General features: G+C 33.5%; 1 protein-coding gene across 5 annotated transcripts; it reads left to right on the forward strand.

The window, feature by feature from the left end:
* The first annotated feature begins 11996 nt into the window (after positions 1 to 11996).
* LOC135584363 (uncharacterized) lies at positions 11997 to 23946 on the forward strand. Of its 5 annotated transcripts, XM_065162894.1 has the most exons (9): positions 12290 to 12301; positions 13514 to 13639; positions 17525 to 17998; positions 18664 to 18762; positions 20396 to 20538; positions 20935 to 21043; positions 22223 to 22330; positions 23332 to 23472; positions 23538 to 23946. In XM_065162894.1, the coding sequence occupies exons 3-9, from the start codon at positions 17996 to 17998 to the stop codon at positions 23880 to 23882; spliced, it is 948 nt and encodes a 315-aa protein (XP_065018966.1). In that variant the 5' UTR covers positions 12290 to 12301; positions 13514 to 13639; positions 17525 to 17995; the 3' UTR covers positions 23883 to 23946. The 5 variants fall into 5 exon arrangements, 4 of the variants coding, with proteins under 4 accessions (XP_065018964.1, XP_065018963.1, XP_065018966.1 ...); XR_010498627.1 differs by lacking the exons at positions 17525 to 17998; positions 23538 to 23946 and adding an exon at positions 22921 to 23015 and having other exon boundaries at positions 11997 to 12301; positions 23332 to 23469; XM_065162892.1 differs by lacking the exon at positions 17525 to 17998 and having other exon boundaries at positions 11997 to 12301; positions 23571 to 23946.
* Positions 23947 to 24912: the final 966 nt, after the last annotated feature.

Genomic DNA, 24912 nt, shown 5'->3' on the forward strand with positions numbered 1-24912 from the left:
AAGAGATTATATGGGCCTTTGCCATAAATGGTAAAAGGATTATCTGGACCTTTGCCAGAAATGATAAAGGGTATGTGTTTAGAGCCCGCGATGCTCTAGATTATATTTGGTGGTCATTAAGAAATGGATAAACCATATTATGTTTGAGATCCTACTTCACCTTCTATCTATTTGATATTAAATCCAAAGCTTTGGTTATGTGCTTCTATATGTGTTTTGGATAAGAATGAAATGTGTGCAACGTCAAATGCAACGTTAAGCTTCTGTTTCGTATTTGTTCTTTGATATATTCTGAAATGTTTTATTTGTTATTATATACTTTAAAAAATTTCAATAATCCTTGATATGCTCCGAAATGCTTCATATGCCAATGATATGTTCCGAAGCACTTCATCTGCCATTGATATGTGCCAAAATATTTTATCCGCCATTGATATGCTCCAAAATGCTTCATATGCCAATGATATGTTTCGAAACATTTCCTACGCCCTTGATATGCTCCGAAATACTTCATATATAATTGATATGCTCCGTAACATTTCATATGACATTTATATGCTTTAAACTACTCCTTATGGTAATGATTTGCTCCAATTAATATTACTCTTTTGTTATGAACAAAACATATTTCGAATGAAATGACATTATAATTCTACATTCGTTGAGTGGCTATCTATGAACTCTTATATCCCAATCTTGTATTTAGTACCTTATTTGCTTTGAAACTGTCCTATTTCATCATGGATATGTTAGTCGCTTGTTGAGCTCTATATGTTCACTCCGTTGCTATATAAATTTTTCAGGATAGCTTATCGCTCGCTAAAATATTTAAATTGTGCTGAGGCTGCGGAAAGCTATAAGACTTTGGGCAAACCTTTAGTGGATTATATGTTTTTATTGTATAAGTACACTTGGTGTCTAATGGAATGTTGATGGTAAATATGAACTTATGAGTTTTGTAAAAATTTAAATAACCTCTCATGTTTAGGATTTTGGAGCGTAAGTTTAATTTGTATAATGATATGAACATGTGGTGAAAATTAGTTTTTGTGATAATATAGAATCCCACACTTGTGGATTTATGAGGTGGTTCTTGTCTTGATGAGTTGATTTTAGATTTTATGATTCATCGAGTGATGTGATATATGAATTTAAACTACACATGTTTTATGAATTATGGAATTACGGATATGAATGACTTGAATGCTTTCTCAGTATCCTCAAATGTGTAACTAGATTATGGAATGGATTATTGTTGGATCGTGACAGAGTGGTATCAGAATATGATTTAAGGATCTCTGAGATATTTGATATGTTTCATGTTTAAAATATATTGAGGTAGAGTGAACTATAGTGATCGATGAAAATTTTCTTTGATGCATTTTAGGAATATAGGATGACAAGGACATTTGGTCCTCTTACTTCATCTACTTTTGATTAATTAAGTGAGATGAAAGGGTTGATCAGGGATCTCAAATCACAATGGCGCAACTACCCTTTTACACCTTGATTCTCCTTTTGATAGGTTCTTGAGAGAACATTTACACCCCAAATTGTAACACCCCTCATTTTTAAAAATACTATAAGGTCTTATTTGTAATATAGGGACCTAAATGTTAATATTAGAAATATGATATGATTTGTGAAAGATTTATATTAGGTTTTAAAAAAAAATGGTGGACATGTGTCACTAGCTAACCTAACGTTGATGCCACCTATGTTTGCTCTAAGGATAACACATAGGTTTCTTTCATACATACTTACCACCTTGTATCCTTATATTAGCTAAATCTAATATATTAGAGTAGAAATTAAAGGAGGAAAACTTAAGAGCTGCAGCCAACGTGGGTTTGAGAGGAGAAAAGAAGAGGAATTGAAGTAGAAGAAGGAGAAAAAGCTTTACTTTGGCTTGAGATTTTGCATTAATTCCACACCTTTGAGACTCAAATTTGTTTAAGGTAAGTATTTTAATCCCTTCCTACAGAACTCTTAATATCTAATTTCATCTTAATTCTGAAATTTTTGAAAGATTTTAGCTTCATATATGATATTTATTTCGTTGAGAACAAAATTATGAATCTAAATTTTTTTTAAAGATTTGACCTTTTTGTATTATTCTAGCCATAACTTTCTGCACCGAATTTTGATTCAGCCGAAACTAAATTTATCTGAAAATAGACTCATACTTCTTTCTTTTGACACTAGAATGGTAAATTGAGAGTCTATTTGCCTATCCAAACTATTATTTCAATTGACCTTATGAAATCTATAAGACAAATAATGTCGGTTTTGATCTTTCAGTATTCTGTTAATTATAACTCTCTGTTAAAAACACTATTATGAAGGTTTTCTTTTTATTAGTTTGTTTAGCATTTTCAAACTCGTAATTTTATTTGGTGGATGACATTTCAATTTTCTTTTCTTGTTATCAACTCCTTGAATAATAGTCAGAATATTATGAGATATTTCATGCCTTAACTTTAATTTTTCTTGAACACATATGCTAGTCAACTTATTCAAGTCTCATTTATCCTTATTTATATTGTAATTAATCTTGAATGACCTAAACTTGAGGAGAAAGATAATTATAAATGAATTGCACAAGGAAAGACTCATTCACATTCCTATTGAAATATCTGTTCAAATCAACTATATGAATTCTACAAAATAGAGATAATGTTCTCTGACCTTTGGTTACTAAACTGTTGATAACTCAATGTTGGAATCTCCAATTCTTACGAAACTTAATTTATCTAAATTTAGATTGATACATCTTTTGAATAACATCTAATTTATACAAATTGGAGTATAACTAGTTATCCAAATAATTCATGCAATTACCTCTCAAATTCTATTAGAATCGAGCTTTGGTCGATTTCACCTATTCTTGTTTCATCTCTTTGGAAATTGATTTCAGCTAAAATCGTTAATTCAGTTGAGCTTTACATTATTGCTTTGAAATTCTTGTATACTCTTGTCTTTCAATTATTTATATACCTGAATCTATTATGTAAAGTTTATGTTTATATCACAATGTTTCGTATAGGCACATGCATTCCGTTGTTCCGCATGTCTTTCCGATATGTCTTAATTTATTTTTCATAATACTCTTTTGTACTATGATGTTTGTGGAATTATTTGGACATTTGCTATAAATAGTAAAGGGATTATATGGACCTTTGCTAGAAATAGTAAAGGGATTATCTGGACTTTTGCCAGAAATGGTAAAGAGTATGTGCTTAGAGCCAGGGATGCTCTAGATTATGTTGGTGGTCATTCAGAAATGGATGGACCATATTTTGTTTGAGATCTCACTTTACCAAGTTTCTGTTTCGTATTTGTTCTTTGATATGTTATGAAATGTTTCATTTGTTATTGATATACTTCGAAACATTTCATACATCTTTGATATGCTCTGAAATGCTTCATATATCATTGATATGTTCCGAAACATTTCATCTCCCATTGATATGTTCTGAAATATTTTATCCGCCATTAATATGCTCCAAAATGCTTCATATGTCATTAATATGTTCTGAAACATTTCCTATGGCCTTGATATGCTTCGAAATACTTCATATATAATTGATATGCTTTATAACATATCATACACCATTGATATGCCTCAAAATGCTCCTTACGTTAATGATTTGCACCGACTAATATTACTTCCTTATTATGAACAAAATATTTTTCGAATGAAATGACATTGTAATTCTGCATTCGTTGAGTGGCTATCTATGAACTCTTATATCCCAGTCTTGTATTTGGTACCTTATTTGCTTTGAAACTGTCCTCTTTCACTATGGATATGTTAGTCGCTTGTTGAGCTCTATATACTCACTCGTTGCTATATAAATTTTTTAGGATAGCTTATCGCTTGCTAAAATATTTAAATTGGGCTGAGGCTGTGGAAAGCTATAAGACTTTGGACAAACCTTTAGTGGATGATATGTTTTTATTGTTTAAGTACACTTGGTGTCTAATGGAATGTTGATGGTAAATATGAACTTACGAGTTTTGTAAAAGTTTAAAGAATCTCTCATGTTTAGGATTTTGAAGCGTAAGTTTAATTTGTATAATGATATAAATATGTGGTAAATATCGATTTTTGTGATAATATAGAATCCCACACTTGTGGATTTATGAGGTGGTTCTTGTCTTGATGAGTTGGTTTCAGATTTTATGATTCATCGAATGATGTGGTATATGAATTTAAACTATACAGGTTTTATGAATTATGGAATTATGATTATGAATGACTTGAATGCTTTCTCAGAATCCTCAAATGTGTGATTGGATCGTGGAATATTGTTAGAGCATGATATAGTGGTATCAGAGCGTGATTTGAGGATCTCTGAGATATTTGATATGTTTTATGTTTAAAATATATTGAGGTCTAGTGAACTATAGTGATCGATGAAAATTTTATTTGATGCATTTTAGAAATATAGGATGATGAAGACATTTGGTCCTCCTACTTTATCTATTTTGATTAATTAAGTGAGATGAAAGGGTTGATCGGGGATATCAAATCAGAGTGGCGTAGCGGAAGCGTAGTGAGCATGATCCATTGATAGCAAAACAATGGAAGTTATTATAAGAAAATTTTAATTTGAATGTTATTAAGAAAGAGCAAGACTCAATGACATTAATGACCTCTATCCAAGTGCATTCTTGATCTCAACTTTTCGTTGAAGAAGGTGTGACAAATTTAGAGGACTAAAATTTTCTTTCAAGGAGGGGAGAGTGTAACACCCCTCATTTTTAAAAATTCTATAAGGTCTTATTTGTAATATAGGGACCTAAATATAAATATTAAAAATATAATATGATTTGTGAAAGATTTATATTAGGTTTTAAAAAAAATAGTGGACATGTGTCACTAGCTAACCTAAGGTTGGTGCCACCTATGTTTATTCTATGGATGACACATAAGTTTCTTTCATGTATGCTTGCCACCTTATAATTCTTATATTACCTGTATCTAATGAATTAGAGGAGAAATTAAAGGAGGAAAATTTAAGAGCTGAAGCTAACGTGGTTTTGATAGGAGAAGGGAAGAGGAATTGAAGTAGAAGAAGGAGAAAAAACTTTACTTTAGCTTGAGATTTTGCATCAATTCTACACCTTTGAGACTCAAATTTGTTTAAGGCAAGTATTCTAACCCCTTCCTATAGAACTTTTGATCTTTGATTTCATCTTAATCCTGAAAATTTTAGATAATTTTGGCCTCATACATGATATTTCTTTCATTTGGGAAAAAAACTATGAATCTGAAATATTTTAAAGATTTGACCTTTCTGTATTGTTCTAGCCATAACTTTTTACATCGAATTTTGATTCAAGCAAAACTAAATTTATCCGAAAATAGACTCACACTTCTTTCTTTTGACAATCAAATGGTAAATTATGAGTCTATTTGCCTATCCAAACTATTATTTCAATTAACCCTATGAAATCTATAAGACAAAGGCTATCAATTTTGACCTTTCAGTACTCTGTTAATTATAACTCTTTGTTGAAAACTTTAATCTATGCAATATATAATTTATCAAAAACTAGACTCATAGATTTTTCTGTGCATGTCTGATTTAAATGATTTGGAGCATAAATGCCTATTAAAACATCTACTTAAATCAACTCTATGAATTCTGCAAAATAGAGATAATGGTCTCTGACCTTTGGTTACTAAACTGTTGATAACTCAATGTTGGAATCTCCAATTTATACTAACTTGATTTATCTAAATTTAGATTGATATTAAATGACATCTAATTTATGTAAATTGGAGCATAATTGGTTATCCAAATAATTTATGCAATGTGCCTCTCAAATTCTGTTAGAATCGAGCTTTGGACGATTTCACCTACTCTTGTTTAATCTCTTTAGAAATTGATTTCTGCTAAAATCTTACTTCAGTTGAGCTTTACATTATTTTTTTTAGATTCTTATATACTTTTGTCCTTCAATTATTTATATACTTGAATCTATTATGTAAAGTTCATGTTTGTATCACAATGTTTCGTATAGACACATGCATTCCGTTGTTCCGCATGTGTTTTCGATATATCTCAATTTATTATTTACAATACCTTTTTGTACTCTGGTATTTGTGAAATTATTTAGACCTTTGCTAGAAATAGTAAAGGGATTATATGGACCTTTGCCAGAAATGATAAAGGGATTATCTAGACCTTTGCAGAAATGGTAAATAGTATATGCTTAGAGCCCGCGATGCTATAGATTATGTTTGGTGGTCATTCAGAAATAGATGGACCATATTATGTTTGAGATCTCACTTCACCTTCTATCTAATTGATATGATATCCAAAGCTTTGGTTATGTGCTTCTATATGTCTTTTGGATAAAAATGAAATGTATGCAACGTCAAATGCGATGTTAAGCTTCTGTTTCGTATTTGTTTTTTGATATGTTCTGAAATATTTTATTTGTTATTGATATGCTCCGAAATATTTCATACATCGTTAATTTGCTCGAAATACTTCATATGTCATTGATACGTTCCAAAGTATTTCATTTGCCATTGATATATTCCGAAATATTTTATCCACGATTGATATGCTCCAAAATGCTTCATATGTCATTGATATGTTCCGAAACATTTCCTACGCCCTTGATATACTCCGAAATACTTCATATATAATTGATATGCTCAGTAACATATCATACGCTATTAATATGCCTCAAAATGCTCCTTATGTTAATGATTTGCTCCAACTAATATTACTCATTTGTTATGAACAAACATATTTCGAATGAAATGACATTATAATTCTGTATTCGTTGAGTGGCTATCTATGAACTCTTATATCTCACTCTTGTATTTGGTACCTTATTTGCTTTAAAACTATCCTCTTTTGACATGGATATGTTAGTTGCTTGTTGAGCTTTATATCCTCACCCTGTTGCTATATAAATTTTTTAGGATAGATTATTACTCGCTAAAATATTTAAATTGGGCTGAGGCTGTGGAAAGCTATAAGACTTTGGGTAAACCTTTAGTGGATGATATGTTTTTATTGTATAAGTACACTCGGTGTCTAATGGAATGTTGATGGTAAATATGAACTTGAAGAGTTTTTAAAGAACCTTTCATGTTTAGGATTTTGGAGCATAAGTTTAATTTGTATAATGATATAAACATGTGGTAAATATCAATTTTTATGATAATGTAGAATCCCACATTTGTGGATTTATGACGTGGTTCTTGTCTTGATGAGTTGATTTCAGATTTTATGATTCATCGAGTGATGTGGTATATGAATTTAAATTACATATGTTTTATGAATTATGGAATTATGGATATGAATGACTTGAATGCTTTCTCAGTATCCTGATTAGATCTTGGAATGGATTATTATTGGAGCGTGACAGAGTGGTATCAGAGCATGATTTGAGGATCTATGAGATATTTAATATGTTTCATGTTTAAAATATATTGAAGTCTAGTGAACTATAGTGATCGATAAAAAATTTCTTTGATTCATTTTAGGAATATAGGATGACAAGGACATTTGGTCCTCTTACTTCATCTAATTTGATTAATTAAGTAAGATGAAAGAGTTGATCGGGGATATCAAATCATAGTGGCGTAACTACCCTTTTACACCTCGATTCTCCTTTTGACAAGTTCATGAGAGAACCTTTACACCCCAAATTGTAACACCCCTCATTTTTAAAAATTTTATAAGGTCTTATTTATAATATAACGACCTAAATGTTAATTTTAGAAATGTGATATAATTTATGAAAGATTCATATTATATTTAAAAAAAATGATGGACATGTGTCACTAGCTAACCTAAGGTCAGCCACCTATGTTTGCTCTGAGGATGTCACATAGGTTTCTTTCATACATGCTTGCCACCTTACAATCCTTATATTAGCTAAATCTAATATATTAGAGTAGAAATTAAAGGAGGAAAACTTAAGAGCTGTAGCCAACGTGGGTTTAAGAGGAGAAGGGAAGAGGAATTGAAGTAGAAGGAGAAAAAGCTTTTCTTTGGCTTTAGATTTTGCATCAATTCCACATCTTTGAGACTCAAATTTGTTTAAGACAAGTGTTCTAATCCCTTCTTATAAAACTCTTAATATATGATTTCATCTTAATTCTAAAAATATTGAAAGATTTTAGCTTCATACATGATAATTTTTTTTGTTTGGGAACAAAACTATGAATCTGAAATTTTTTGAAGATTTGACCTTTCTGAATTATTCTAACCATAACTTTCTACATCGAATTTTGATTCAGTCGAAACTAAATTTATCTGAAAATAGACTTATACTTCTTTCTTTTGACACTAGAATAGTAAATTGAAAGTTTATTTGCCTATCCAAACTATTATTTCAATTGACCATATGAAATCTATAAAACAAATACTATCAATTTTGTCCTTTCAGTACTCTGTTACTTATAACTTTCTGTTAAAAACTCTAATCTATGCAATATATGATTTATCAGAAACTACTCATAGATCTTTCTGTGTATATCTGATTTGGAGCATAAATACCAATTAAAACATTTGTTCAAATCAACTCTATAAATTCTGTAAAATAAAGATAATATTCTCTGACCTTTGGTTACTAAACTGTTGATAACTCAATGTTGGAATCTCCAATTCATACGAAACTTAATTTATCTAAATTTAGATTGATATATCTTTCGAATGATATCTAATTTATGTAAATTAGAGTATAATTGATTATCCAAATATTTTATGTAATGTGCCTCTCAAATTCTATCAGAATCGAGCTTTGGTCTATTTCACCTATTCTTATTTCATCTCTTTGGAAATTGATTTCAACTAAAATCATTACTTTAGTTAAGTTTTACATTATTTCTTTGAAAGTTTTGTATACTCTTGTCCTTCAATTATTTTATACCTGAATCTATAATGTAAAGTTTATGTTTGTATCACAATGTTTCATATAGGCACATGCATTCCGTTGTTCCGCATGTGTTTTCGATATGTCTCAATTTATTGTTCACCATACCCTTTTATACTCTGGTGTTTGTGGAATTATTTGGACCTTTGGTAGAAATAGTAAAGAGATTATACTGACCTTTGGTGTTTGTGGAATTATTTGGACCTTTGGTAGAAATAGTAAAGGGATTATACTGACCTTTGCTAGAAATGGTAAAGGGTATGTGCTTAGAGCCCACGATGCTCTAGATTATGTTTGATGGTCATTCAGAAATGGATGGACCATATTTTGTTTGAGATCTCACTTCACCTTCTATTTGTTTAATATGATATCCAAAGCTTTGGTTATGTGCTTTTATATGTGTTTTGGATAAGAATGAATTGTGTTCAATGTCAAATGCGATGTTAAGATTTTGTTTCGTATTTGTTCTTTGATATGTTCTGAAATATTTTATTTGTTGTTATTAATATGCTCCGAAACATTTCATACATCCTTGATATGCTCCGAAATGCTTCATATACCATTGATATATTCTGAAGCATTTCATCTACTATTGATATATTCCAAAATGTTTTATCCGCCATTGATATACTCTAAAATGCTTCATATGTCATTGATATATTTGGAAACATTTCCTATGCCATTGATATGCTTCGAAATATTTCATATGTTGATATGCTCCGTAATATTTCATACACCATTGATATGTCTCGAAATGCTCCTTACGTCAATAATTTGCTCCAACTAATCTTACTCCTTTGTTATGAACAAAATATGCTTCGAATAAAATGACATTGTAATTCTGCATTCGTTGAGTGGCTATCTATGAACTCTTATATCCTAGTCTTGTATTTGATATCTTATTTGTTTGAAACTATCCTCTTTCACTATGGATATGTTAGTCGCTTGCTGAGCTCTATATGCTCACCTCGTTGATATATAAATTTTTCAGGATAACTTATCATTTGCTAAAATGTTTAAATTGGGCTAAAGCTATGAAAAGATAGAAGACTTTGGGCAAACCTTTAGTGGATAATATATTTTTGTTGTATAAGTACACTTAGTGTCTAATGGAAAGTTGATGGTAAATATGAACTTACGAGTTTTGTAAAAGTTTAAAGAACCTCTTAGATTTTGGAGCATAAGTTTAATTTGTATAATGATATGAACATATGGTAAATATCAATTTTTGTGATAACATAGAATCCGACACTTGTGGATTTATGAGGTGGTTCTTGTCTTGATGAGTTGGTTTTAGATTTTATGATTCATCGAGTGATATGGTATATGAATTTAAACTGCACAGGTTTAATGAATTATAAAATTATGAATATGAATGACTTGGATGCTTTCTCAATATCCTCAAATGTGTGATTGGATCCTGGAATGGATTATTGTTGGGGTGTGATACAAATGACTTGAAAACTTGAAGCCAAAATTCAAATCCTCGATATTTCGGGTTACGAGCGGTACCATCGCTTACACTAGGCGGTACCATCGCCTACAACCTGACACCGGGAGGTACCATCGTCCAAACTTGTGGTACCACCGCCTGACAATCTCTCGGAGACTGTGTCTGAGCTGTACCACCGCCAAGACCAATGATACCACCGCTTGACACAGTCTTTGAGACTATGCCATGACGGTTTCATCTGTTAGGTCACTATTTGGACCTTTTTACTTGGCCCAACGCAGCCCAAACTTGAACCCAGTTGACCCCTAATTGAGTTAGCCTAATTAGATTATAAACTGACTCAATTAAACTCGATCTAGACATAATCTATTATAAGCGAATCCCATGTTGTCCGGCATGTCATTGGTTATTCCAGTGCTTCGTTCAATCCTTCGGCGTATCATCATCTCCTTTCAACGTATTGCCTAATCAACATGTTGTCTTCTTGTAATATCTGATCTCCTTAGCGCAATGTCCGATCTTCTTGGCCCGATGCCCGAATTCACGGACCAAAGCATTCTCTACCGATACGTCGATCGATCTTCTGGCTTTAACATCTAATCTTCTGATATGTTTGCTTCTGCCCAACGTCTGATTCCTCCTACTTTAATCGATTTACTTTTTTTGATCGAAGCTAGTCATACATCACTTAAACGAACATCAGATAAACACTATAAATTTGTTTCATCATCAAAATTCGAGATTCAATAATTTTCCGTATGAGGATGTATTAAAAGGTTAGTTTTATAAAATGATACACCGAATAATTCATAATAAAATAAAGGCATTGATCTAAAATTTTATTGATATATTTATTTATATCAATTTTAGAAAGTCATCTCAATCATGTAAAAATTATGATTGGGTTCGTAAACAAAATTATGAAAAGTTCAATTGTATCTGTAGATAAATTTCTTCTCATTTTAATTTTTTTCTAGATATTAAGAGGCACCCACTCTCCTTTCCATTGTTTTTATTTTTTTATTAGTATCTATCGTTTCTCATAGTCTCAAAAATGCTCTTAACATGATATCTCAAAAGTGATCTTCTATCCTTTCCATTCAATCGGTCCATAAGATAAACATATCAATTATAATGTTTTATATAGACTTATAATATTCTTATGGAGGTGTCAAAGATATTATAATTTTATTAAAAAAATATTATTCTATTTTTATTTTTAAATCAATAAGAATACATATTTCAAACCTGATAATTTTATTTATATTATGTTTTGAGTCGTTGTTCTGCAGTTATAATATTTATATGTCTAAAAAAAATACGATAGTCTTATTTTAAAATAACATAACTAATGTAAAAGTCGAGTATAATATTTTTTATCAAGATAATAAAAATCATATTATAATAATAATAATAATAATAATAATAATAATAATAATAATAATAATAATAATAATAATAATAATAATAATAATAATAATAATAATCCTTATTCATCTAAACAACCCGTTCCATTCCCCTCCTCGGGATTGGCCCATCTCGTCCGCTTGTGCGGCCACCCAAGCTGTGTTGTTGAGGCGGGTTGGTGGTAGCGACCAGTCTACCACATGTTTGTTATGCGCTGTATAATTGCATTATGCATCCCCAGACGAACAAACGACCCCTAAGAAATCCGCCACCTTCGGTTTATAGTGCCGCCCGGCCTTCAAGATTTAGCAAAAACCATCGCCAGTTCCTCATCCTCGGCATCTTCCCGTCTCATCGTCGGACGACGACGTCTTCCCTTTCTTCCTCTCCCCTTCTCCTCTCTCTCTCTCTCTCTGATCGACACCCTTAACATTATTGTCGCGATCATTCTTGAGACCAGAGGGAGGGATGTCACCGGCCCCTGGGGATTACGTCTACTTCAAGTCGCAAGTCCCCCTTCACAAGATCTTCGTACGTTCCACCCCAACTTCTTATTCTACTTTGCTGTTGTAAGATCTGCGAAGATCGTCGGTTGATCGAACCGTATCTGCTGTGGTTTGTGCATTTTTTTTCTTTTCCTCTTGGAGGAGGAGAGATTTTGGTGTTCTTGAATCGGTGGGCGCGCAAGAACCGTCGGATCTTGAAGTTGTTTTGCTTTGCGTTGCTTGATAGTTTGGATCTGCGGTTCAGGGAAGGGGTTGATGTCAACCCGGTTGTCCGAGACGTAGTTCTTGACCTGGGATTGGGATTCGTTGTTTGGGGTATATGTCGACTTGATTGCCACCTTTCTTGATGGTTGATGTATCGGTATGACAATACATTTCTAGAATCTCTTTCTTCTTTGCTCCTCGATCATCTCACTTGACCTAAATTTATTCGCACTTGCCCGTGCATCGTTCTTTGCCTCTAATAGAATGAGGGAATTTCTTGTTCTTGATTTGGAGATACGTAAGAGCCATAAGATCTTGTAGTGGTAGTGCTTTTCTATAGTTGCATTGCTGGATTTCTAATCTGCAGTCAAGAAAGGGTTTGGTTACCAGCGATTGTCAGCGACATGCTATCTGATTTGGCGAAAATGCGCACAGAGCATATAATGATATGTTACAAATGCTCCTTAGGTGAACCCATTCAACTAAGGTTGCTCTTTATTGTTGGGATCATTAGGTAAGAGTTGATCAGTATATAGTGAATAATAAATGTCAGTGAACCACATTAGAAAACTTTTGATGTCGTAGGAAATTTTGAAGGTCAATTACTCTGTAGTTTGATGGTGGTAAGTCACTTGTAAAGTCTAGGTTTCTGCTTATAACATGTGGTCTCAGTAAAACCTCAATCGAAATGCTTAATTGTTTGCATACCTTAATATAGTTTCAAAATATCAAGCGCTGCATGCCATGTTCTGTCGCAAGACAATAAACTAATATGGTTTAGCAGATTTAGAAGCACACTTAGTGAACTAGTTTATGTGTTTACAAACGCTTGACCCAGTGGGTGGATATGCCATCCCACTCAAGAAGAAGTGTGGGATGGATGTCAGTTTTTGTAAGGCTTCCAATGAAGCCAGGTTGATTCAGGCCACTGATTTTTTTTATTGTGTTATTTCATATCACAGATTTGATTGTTAGTTTGTGTTGTTGTTGCCTATGTGTGTCTTGATCATATTGGCTTAACATTTTTGTGCAGATTGAAAATAAACAGTGGAGATACTATGATTTTGGCCCCAAGACTGTACCTCCTCTTATTTGTATCCCTGGAATTGCAGGCACTACAGATGTCTATTACAAACAGATCATGTCCCTTTCAATGAAGGTACCACAGGGGAATTAGATTTTCACCTTGTAATACTGCTATTTAGTATTTTGTTTTGCTATGACTCCAAAACTGTGTTGACTAGAAAAAAATAGTTAATTTCATATTTCAACTGCCGCTATGATTTTGGAGTTATTTGGAAGTGAAAGACAGTTCTTCATGTAAGATCTTCATTATCATAATACAACATATTTTTAAGGATAAGATCTTTCGGATCATGAGGCTCTCCATGTAAAAATATGGACATAATGCAGCAACTGTATTGGCACTTCCATATTAAGATTCCACTAAAAGGGTTTCCAACTGGATCTTAAGAAGACTCTTTGTCACATCCCGAATTTATAAAAAAAATAATAAATCAGTATTTTATTATCCATAATTTATATAATAAACTCCCTCCTTTTCTTTTCATTCGTTTTTGAATTCAAATCTGTCTTTATAGTAGTAAATATTCTATTAACCAGAAAAAATGATATCTTCTTGATAAGGTCACAAGTCTCTTCCACCCAATCTTCAGATCTATTACATAGTAATAAATTATTCTGAAAATAAATATAAAATAAAAACATATCAGCAATCACACATGCTGGTAGGAACCTTAGAAAAATCATAAAGTTAATTTTCAATATTCATGAAATATAAACAAGTATCAATAATTCAATAAGAAAATATATCTATTCATCATAAAACTTATGCGTCAGAAAAATGATGATAATTTCTTACATAATAAACAAAATTATGCATCAGCCACATGCAACACATACATAATAACAAATTCATATCGCACTCTCAACAGCGGATGGAGTGGTATCCCTCACCCGCTCAAGTGGGGACACGTTCCTCCCAACAGCGGATGGAGGAACTGTCTAATCATAACGTCTGACGGCCCATTAATCCTCGAAGGGAATCGCCATACCTACCCTCGGCAGGGATACATAAACATTCATGATCATTCATTTACACTCATTTAATCACTCATGCATACATCAAGAAATCAATATGATTAAATACTATGAGAGACCATACTTGATGTAAATCTGCTAGACTATGTTCATCGGTGGCTCCGCATTATGATGGGCCCGTAGCTCCTTTCATAGGTTGCACTCCCAATGTGAACTACTAGTCTAGTCACATCTACTACATGATACTCATCATATCAATATCATAAACATAATAAAATAGAAAACCAATAATTATTTTCAAATGACATCTTCAGATAAAACCTTTAAATTCATTAAATCATCAAAGCATAAAATATCAATATCTCAATTATCCTCAATCAACCAAAACTCTAATTGAAATATCTCAATTGACTTAAACCAAACTCAATTCGATTATGATCTAATAGAACCAACATCAAATCCTTATAGAACCGATTTGGAATCACCCTAGACCGGTCTAATTTAGATTTGATTGATCTCAATTAGGTCAAATAAGTTTGAACCTTTAAATTCATTAAATCATCAAAGCATAAAATATCAATATCTCAATTATCCTCAATCAACCAAAACTCTAATTGAAATAGTTCAATTGACTTAAACCAAACTCAATTCGATTATGATCTAATAGAACCAACATCAAATCCTTATAGAACCGATTTGGAATCACCCTAGACTGGTCTAATTTAGATTTGATTGATCTCAATTAGGTCAAATAAGTTTGAACTAGTCAAGTTAGTGTGGAATCACCCTAAACCAGCTTTAACTGATCAAACCTGTTTGATTTAGTCAATTAATGAGCTCGAACCAATAGAGAGGGAGGAAATTGTACTATGTCGTATAATGCTAACCCAAACCGAATCAACCCACCTGAGTCTTGGGCGGGTCACATACACTGCATATATATATTCCACATACACTGCATATACTTGTTCCAAGTACTAAGTTGAGTTGAAGTACGACAGGTTATATAAAAGGAGCGACTATATGTCTAATGCCAATCGTGTAGTTGGGCAGGCTTAACTTCATGAACTAGGCTAAGCCTCACTTATAAGTTGGGCTGAGCCTTGCCATTAAACTAGGCCTTGCTTGGCTCGCGAGTTGGTCCTAGACACATGAGTTGGGGTCGTATCTAACCACATGAATTGGGTCGTACCTACCGCATGAGCTGGCCGACCTAGCCACATGGTTGGGTCGTACCTTACCATATGAGTTGGGTCATACATGGCCATATGGACTGGATCGTACCTAACCACATGAGCTGGCTCATGCCTAGCCATATGGTTGGTTCATACCTTACCACATGGGCTGGGTCATACATGACCACATGGACTATATCGTACTTAGCCACATGGGTTGGGTCATGCCTGGCCACATGGGTTGGGTCGTACTTTACTATATGGGCTGGCTTCTACCCGGCCGCATAGGTTTGGTCATGCCAAGTCATATGGGCTAGGTTGTACTTGGTCACATGAGCTAGGTCGTACATGACCACATGGGTTGAGTCGATTCGATCTGATCGATCAACTTGACTCAAGTCAGACCCCAATTAGACTTCTCTTATCAAATTATATTTCAATATTTAAAATTATTAAAGAATGACTCAAATTCATTAATTAAAACTTTAAATTCATGATCTTAAATTTAAAACTAATTACATTATAGAAATTCATACATAATTTTTGAAACATAGATATATCTAATTAAATAAATTAGAACTACTATGTTAATCCAAAAATAAGAATTTTAATAATTAAATCAATATTAAAATTCACTTAAGCTCAAGAGATTGAGATAAATCAAATAATCATTATAACATCTCAAATCAATTATCATTATTTACTACTCATGAAATTTTGAAAGTAAAATATTATTATGCATCATAAAATAATAATAATCTCAATATCAAGATTTCAAAACCTAAATCAAAGCTAATTGAAAAAGAAAGGATCCTACCTCTCTTCGATTATCCCTTCCTCGATATCATCTCCTCGGGAAGTTATCTCCTCAATCCTCCCATTGTTAGGTTTAGTGGAGAATGAGGGAGAAGTAGTCCCTTTATATAGGAGAAGATGAGATCTCTCCGAAAGGTAAGTAATAATTTAATTTTTATTTTTAATTTATTTTTCGTTTACTTTCACACATAAAGAAAGTAATATAATATTCATATCTTATTGTTCACACACAAAAATTGAATGTAAACTATTTACTTCCTGAATATCAAATCACTCATTAGGAAATAAATCAATTAATAATTTAATTGATTAGTAGAATTCCTAACTTATCCATGTGATTAAGAAAACTAAATTTAATTATTTCCTTAACTATAGTACACAGATATAGAAGTTAGTAATAAAGTAATATATCATTTATAGTAATTAATTTATATTAAGGGAGAAATTGTCGGTGATTACACTCTTTGATGCTGTAGTTGCCAATTTCCTTTTGGACTAGTGGAAATTCAAATAACAACACATGATTAGCTATTGTAATACCAAATTAATTATGCATGATATTGAAAGCAAGATTATCATTTTATCATTTATGTAGATGTAACTAAGAGAAAGTGATATGCATAATTTTACAGAACTTTGGATAATACAAAAACTATAGGAGAAAAAGCTACAAGAGTATTTTGGAGCCAGGAAAGTGTAAGGCTCATAAATCCTGTCTTTTTTCAACAAAATACATTGCAGTATTTTTTCTCGCTATGAAACCCTAGAGACTCCCTAATATGGGAAATTGAGGCTAAAGGATAATTAATTAGTTGTGCAGCTACTGCATGTGAGATGAGTATACAATATACTGAAGGTATTGGCTGAACTTGTTTTTTCAATCTCTATGATATTCTAATTTGTTGTTGATCTGTTTTTGTTATGTATGTTGTGATGACTTGAGAAACTTATTATTACATATTTGCATAATTGTTTGTTATAAAATTTGGCAGGATTATAAACTTCTACTAACAAGTGGTTATAAGCACTAAAGCCTCTATCAAGAGATACCATAGAACATCAGAACAACAACCTGCTGATTAGGCACAAGGAGTAGAGTTGTACTCTTCATCAAGTCTTGAGTCCTGTCATTTTGATATTGGTTACATTTTTACTTGCCAACAACATTGGTTTCAACATGCTCAGGAATGAGACAGTGAAACTTCTTGACCTCAAGTTTTCTTAGTTTCTTTTTTGATGATTTACACTGCTTTCCTAGTTTTGTTTGATTATTTACTTGCTTTTAATCCATGTCAAATACCAACTATTATTACCCAAGTTTCTAACCATGTTCTCAATTTCCCCATTAGTCCTTTTAATACCTTGTATTATACTTGAACTTGCTACTCATAAGTCCTATCTGATATGATGTTCAGCCACTTGATTGGACGCACTGTGAATGTTGCAATAGATAACTCTCTATAATGGTAAATCAATCTTTGCATCATTCCTGAATGAAATATTGGTTTTATCTTCTTTCAGTTAATGCCGTGAAATCAGGGGATAACTCTGTTATTGTGCATGTTTTTTTCTTGTGATTTGATTAAGTTCATACTTGTTTTGTTTGTATTTGTTTTGGATATAAATGATTATCTTACCAATGATCTGATGTTATATTCTCTCTCTCCTAAAAGATACCGTGTTCCTTTTTCTTCTTGAAAGGTTTTTAAAAAATTGATCATTATTATATTCAACCGACTTGTTCTTTCCCTTTCTTGATGTCATTCTTAACCACCAACTTTGATCTTGTTATATTTAAGGGTCCAGTTGTTTTATTATTCATGTATATGAAAAAGCGCTGTTCAAATTTGTATTGTACCCAAATTAAGGTGTTAAAGGCAAGCAGCAGGTGTTTTGTTTCTAATCTCTGGATGCCATGTTGTTTTGTATCCTGCACAGATAGGAAAAGGAAAATACTCCTTCCTCGTATTGTTGCATTGCAGTATTTCATAGTAATCTGTTTGTTTTCCTGGATCAGCACCGTTGTTGTCTGTTATCTTTTTGCAGTAATATTATCATTTTTGATCTCCACAGTTTTTGCAACATGAAAATATTTGGCACTTGCCAGAGTATAATCATGAGCTTTTTGCAGGGTTACCGAGTGATTTCTGTTGATGTACCACATGTTTGGAGTCACCATGAGTGGGCTTATGCATTTGAGAAATTCTTGGATACACTCAGTATATATCATGTATGTATATGCATTTGTTCACGAAATTTTGTTGCCTCTAATATCCAATTGCATAATTGTTATGTTCTTTTGGATTTTAGCATGTTAGAGAGTATACTCTTCTTTTCAGTAATGATTTCAGAAAGTATATTTCTTCTTACCTTAAATAGATAAGCATCACTTACATGTGTCTAGTGAAGATCAGGTGCTTGGTATGATGGTGGCCATGCAAGATGCAGTCATACCACTTATTGATAGCAGTGTAATTCATGTGACTGAATGCTAACTGCTCATAGTTTATCTGTGTGATTTGTTTAATACTAATATAGCAGGTGAGTTTATCATAGTCACATGGGTCAATCTATAGACCTATCTATAGAAATGAAAGAAGTTTCTCCATTTCTTCCGAACTCGCAAAAAAGGAACTCAAGGATGCAACTCTACATCTTATGCTTTGCTGATCTTCATCATATTGGATCAATTTCTGCCGTCCAGTAGATAATGGTGGTGAGCGGTCAATAAAAGTGATTCTCCTCATAGTACAGCTTCTGCTTGAATAGTCATCATGCTCTAGTGAGATGTTAATGATAAAGTCTTTCTTGCTAATGTTATTGGGTAGACATGCATATCAGTTGTAGTGGGAGATCTTGAGGGCTTCCTCTTGCAATCAGGGTGGTTGGCAAATGACTTCAATGAAATACTCGGTCTATGCAGCTTCTTTGATGGCCGAGGGAGGAGGTGAAGTAGGTGATAAGCAGTATCGGGCTTGGAGAGGTGGTGGTACTGCAGCCATTATGGAGTCTTGGAGGGGGGTTGGTGGTTTGAAGTTCTTGTTGGAGTGTGATGTTGGTAGAGAACTATCACATGAAGTAACCAATCGACATGTTTCACTAGAGATTTAACATGTCTCCGGCCTTGGAAGCAAGGATTGTTGTTTTGGGTATTGGACCCGTCTCGGTGATTCGTGGACCGGTACATACTAGTTAGTACTAGTGTTTTAGAGAGGTAGAAAAGGAGGGAGAAAGGGAAGGGACGGTGGAGGAACAAAGCGAGGAGGTAGGAAGAAGAGGAGATAGTAGAGGAGGAAGAGAAAGAGGAGAAGAGGCATGCTCGAGAAGTGATTTGGGCAAAGATCATGCATGGTGGTTATATGCAGCAACATCGTGGCAAGCAGTGGTTGTCAGTAGTGATTTGCGTGAGTAGCGGAGGTCGGTCGTGGTGAGAAGTCACGATGAGAAGACAGAAGCGTCGATCGCGGTGAGAAGCTGAGGCGGCGTTCTAGAGAAGCGGAAGCGATCATGGTTCCCCTTTTATATGGTGGACCGGACCGGGGGCAATTTGTCTACTTGTTGTTACTCGGATTAGTGCATACCGTCCTTTTCGAGCGAAACGTCATTCCTTGCTTAGAAGTATAAATAATCTAAAGAATCTTTATGTTCTACACATTGAATGGCCTGGTGAGAATTTAACACATGCTGATAAGCTAAATATATCCATGTATAACTCAAACTTTTTGTTCCCAACTAGCTTCTTTAAAGTCTAGAGAAGACATGCAAGTAATGTTTTGAGCTGTATTGTTGTTACATCCAAATCAAAATTTAATGCATATAATACCAAATTGGTTTAGTTTGTGGATGACTTGACTGTATGATAGGTACACCTTTATGGAACATCACTGGGTGGATTCCTTGCATTAGTGTTTGCTCAACACCGTCCAAGGCGAGTTAAGTCATTGGTTCTTTCAAATGCATTTTTGGAGACACACAAGTTTGCAGCTTCCATGCCATGGTCTTCAGTGTATTTTTCTTGCCTTAACTTGCTAAATACTAGATAAAGCTTGAACTGCTCATTCTTAAATATAAAATTTGAGTAACCAGTTTTTCTCTGTTGTCATGCTAAAAACGTGTTGATAAAGATGCAGCTCCTTTTTTGCTTAATAATCTTGTTAAATGATGTTTATGTATCTTTGTAAGCTTTGTTTATACTTGGTATAGCCTTGGCACCGATAATCTTCTACTTTATCATGTACGAAGTTGTTAAGCAAGGAAATTTGATTGCATGCATAACACTCTTATGGTTGATATGGGGTGGAATATTTCATACTCCATGTTCTAGTATCACTCTTCCAGCCAACTTTATTATCTTCCAGCCAAAAGGGAGCTTTGTTTGGACTTTATTCTTTTGATATTGCAGTGTTAACTGGACACCTTCATTTTTGCTGAAGCGGTACATCTTATCAGGAATTCGTGATGGTCCACATGAACCATTCATTGCTGACTCAGTAGACTTTGTTGTTGCACAGGTATGTTCATGAGAATGTGTCCAGCTTAAGTGATCCATTATCTTTAAATGGTTTCCTTTCAGTATGTTTTCCAGGTATTCTTAATTTACCAGTGCTGAGTTGTGCATGCTATTGCAATAATATCGTTAAACAATAATCTTAAATATTAATTTGACAAAAGGGAACTTAATGTACTAGTAGAAATTCTGTTGGGGTAGCATATGATAAAATCTGACATGATCCAGTTATGTTAATCGGTATAATTCATCCTTTATAACCATTGATTCTACCCCCAAGTTCCACACGTGCTGTTTCACTTCATTTTCTGTCTGCTGAGCTTAAAATAGTTAGATAGAATATGCTTCTTGAATTTCATCTGTACAAGTATACTGTGCAGTTGTTATGTTAACTTTAGCTGTGTTAAGATGGAGGATTTTAATCTTTTGGACTGATACCTCTTTGGGTAATCATGAACCAGTATGGCTCCTGATTTGCACATCCCAACTACAAAAATATCTTGATTATAAAATTGATTTTTTATTGACTCCACAAAATTGCTTGAAGAAGAAATTAGTGGCCTGTAGTTGTTGTTCCAGTCCCGGTGCTTGATGGGGGGTTTAAAATAATCCCAGTAGCTGATCTTTCCATAGGAATACAAGGAGAATCTTTGAGACAGATAAATAATTTCTTTCACACTTGATTTGAAGTATAAGAAGATACATGCCACAAACAGGTGATGTTGACAAGGCAAAGCCAACAAATACTAGTCATAGTCTCTTAATATCAAGCCACATTCATTCTTGGAACAGTTCAACTTTTCACCAACTTTTGAATTATGTGGAGCTTATAATTATAAAAAAAATTATTCTTGCTTGCCAGTATGTATTTCACATGTTATTCAAGGTGGGTGAGGGTCCTGTCCTTCCATGGGTTGAGTGACTAAGCTTGCATATTGTCCTGTCCCTTTCGTGGGTTAGCATTTGTAAATGATTTTTTTCTTCGGTTGTTATCATTTTTAAATGATGAACTTTTTCCACTTTGATATTTTTCTTAAGTTGCTAGATCAGGAGACACCCACATATTTTTAAATGTCCATCATCGGTTGATGTAGAGCATCATTTTCCTTTTTATTAATGAAGCAAGCAGGCACCTATTTACTTTTGTTTCCCTTATAATATTGAGAAACATTTCCATGTGTAGGTTGAGACTTTGACTAGGGAGGATCTATCATCAAGGTTAAAGCTGAATGTTAATGTTGCATCAGTTGGCCCTCTGTTGCTCTCAGATTCCTTCATCACTATCATGGATGTAAGTTCAATACCTACATCTTTTTATTTTAAATTTATGTTATTCTATCATATTTATCAGGAGATGCCCCCAAAATTTTCTTTATATATATATATATATATTTATATATATATATATATATATATATGTATATATGTATATATGTATATATGTATATATGTATATATGTATATATGTATGGTTTCACCGTTCTTTATTCTACATCGCCCTATGATCATGTTTTGCCAAGCCAAAAAACTTTTTAGTTAATTACATGTGAACAATTAGTTCTTGTTGGGAGAAAAAAAAAACCTTATTATCAAAACTGAAGTTGCCACCATCTTTTCAGATGCCATCATATTCTCCCATAAGGTTTTAAGGAAGATAAGATTTTTGTGGTGTTACTGACGGAAGCAAATCAATCTTGCAACGATAATGGATTTCCAATATCTTGCAACGATAATGTTTTGGTGCATAGTTTTTAATAAACAGCCATCTGTTTGCTCATTTGGATTTTCAGAGGGCCCATATTAGATTATAGAAGCATTTAGTTTTCAATACAACTATTTTTGCTCGAACTCATATGCTCTCTGTTTGGTTGTCGATCCCAGATGGATCACTGAGGTCATGGTGCCCAACCTAAACGTCAGTTTGATTTCAATATGGAATTAGGCCTGCTATGATTTCAGTTTTTCATTTATACAAGGTAACCAAAATTTTATAATGTTACAATGTTAAAAAGTTGATAATAAAAGGTTCATTCTGACCTGTTCTGGCTTTGGATCTGACTATTGTTTTAGATTAATTTAATGGTGGTTCTTACGTATTTGGCTGGGTAGTATCAGCAGCTTCGAATGGTTGATGTGTATAGGAAGAGTTGCTAGAACACAGGGTTGCTGGCCAATGGCGACACAGAGGCCAGGGGAAGGAAAGGATGTCATAATATAGAGAGAGGAAGAGGGACACTGAATTAGGGCACTGTGATTGGTCCCATGTTCATTAACTGATGCAATTCCCTGCAGACAAACGACTACTGTGCTATTCCCCAACAGCTGAAAGATCAAGTGAGCGAAAGATTTCCTGGAGCTAGTCAAGCAATCCTCAAGACCGGTGGTGATTTCCCTTTTCTTTCTCGTTCTGATGAGGTCAACCTGTACCTCCAGGTAAATATTTCAGATTCGTTAGCAGTTATTCTGCCTCATGCGTTACTTAACCAGAGATATGGCAGCTTCATCTAAGACGGGTTGGGGTTGAAGCACAGCCAGACAAAGTACAAGATAGTTTAGAAGATGGAGGTGGTGATGATACATCAAACTACGATAATCCTTCTGGACATGGAGAAAGTGGTGCCACGGATGATCCTCAACAACCCGAACCTATGGGACCCAGTGGCGCCAGTAACGGTAACCTTCAGCCTGAATATACGGGACCCAGTGATCATAGTTTAAATGCCAGCTTCTTGCGCAGAGAGACTGGCAGCATGAAAGTACTTGATTCCCTTATCCATTCTCGTGCAAGCTTCATTTATCGTCACATTGTTGCAGTACAACATTGTAAAAGTATAAAAATATAGAGGATATGTTGTCATATATATGCTAAAACCATATTATATAATTAAATTGATTGTTTGCATTTTAGATGTTCTTGCCGTATTATATATATTTGCCAGCATGTATTTAATAGTTTTAATCCCCACAAAACATTTTAAAATATCGTGCTTCGTTTGTACCCCTTTCCCCCATTTCTTAGCAACATTCAAATAAAAAAGACAACTAATTCAAAAGAATTTTTGGATAACATTTGTTGTGCGTTGTGATACCTATTCTTTTCCTCCAAAAGATACATAAATTTTGTGGTGCAAAATATAAAAGGCATGAGAAAATTAAAAACCAATACAGAAATTAAGTTTCATCCACATAAAAGGTCATTTTAGTCTAATCCAAAATCATTGGACTAGCAATCAGAAGGCATAAACTGGCAAAGGTCATGTTTTAGTGCAAGCTACAACAAGAGTATTCCACAAAACATGCTGGAATTGCGTTGCCAGGTCTAGAGATGTTTCTATGATAAGTGGGAGCAAAGGTGTTCTGAATAAAAGCTACAACAATATATTCTTTACTTCTTTTTAAGTGGATGTTTCCGAGTCAGTATACTTCAAATTGTTTTCACGAAAGGTGGATACAATCGAGCAATGCTTCGTTCAGCTTAAAGATATTGAGTAATGGAATACCTACACTCAAACTAAAAGCATAAAATACTCACAATGGACATTTTCTCATTCTCCTTGTGTTGCATGGAAAAATGTGAACAAAAAGATTAGATCAATGCCCACTGACCAAATCATACCTTCAATTGATTGATGCTGTCTAGTTTCACATTAATGTTTGATTTCTACATGATCAATGTTTTGTGATAACCTTCAGACCCTGTTGCCAGCCTCAACTTAGTTTATCCTTTGTGCTACCTGGACTTCTAACAGAGAACACTATCAAAAGAAGCATTCCTTACGAGAACATACCAAAACCTCAGTCACAATTCCAGCAGCAAAATTAAGAACAGTCATCTATACAGTACTTGTTAACATTCTCAGGCCTAGGAGATAC

This window comes from Musa acuminata, chromosome BXJ3-8 (assembly GCF_036884655.1).
Source record: "Musa acuminata AAA Group cultivar baxijiao chromosome BXJ3-8, Cavendish_Baxijiao_AAA, whole genome shotgun sequence".
NCBI classification, from domain to species: Eukaryota; Viridiplantae; Streptophyta; class Magnoliopsida; order Zingiberales; family Musaceae; genus Musa; species Musa acuminata.

Coding starts and splice junctions, on each gene's coding strand:
- LOC135584363 (XM_065162891.1), top strand. CDS start 12,239: ATGTCACCGGCCCCTGGGGATTACGTCTACTTCAAGTCGCAAGTCCCC. Junction 12,302..13,513: donor TCCCCCTTCACAAGATCTTC/GTACGTTCCACC, acceptor ATTTTTGTGCAG/ATTGAAAATAAACAGTGGAG. Junction 20,539..20,934: donor TCCATGCCATGGTCTTCAGT/GTATTTTTCTTG, acceptor TTGATATTGCAG/TGTTAACTGGACACCTTCAT.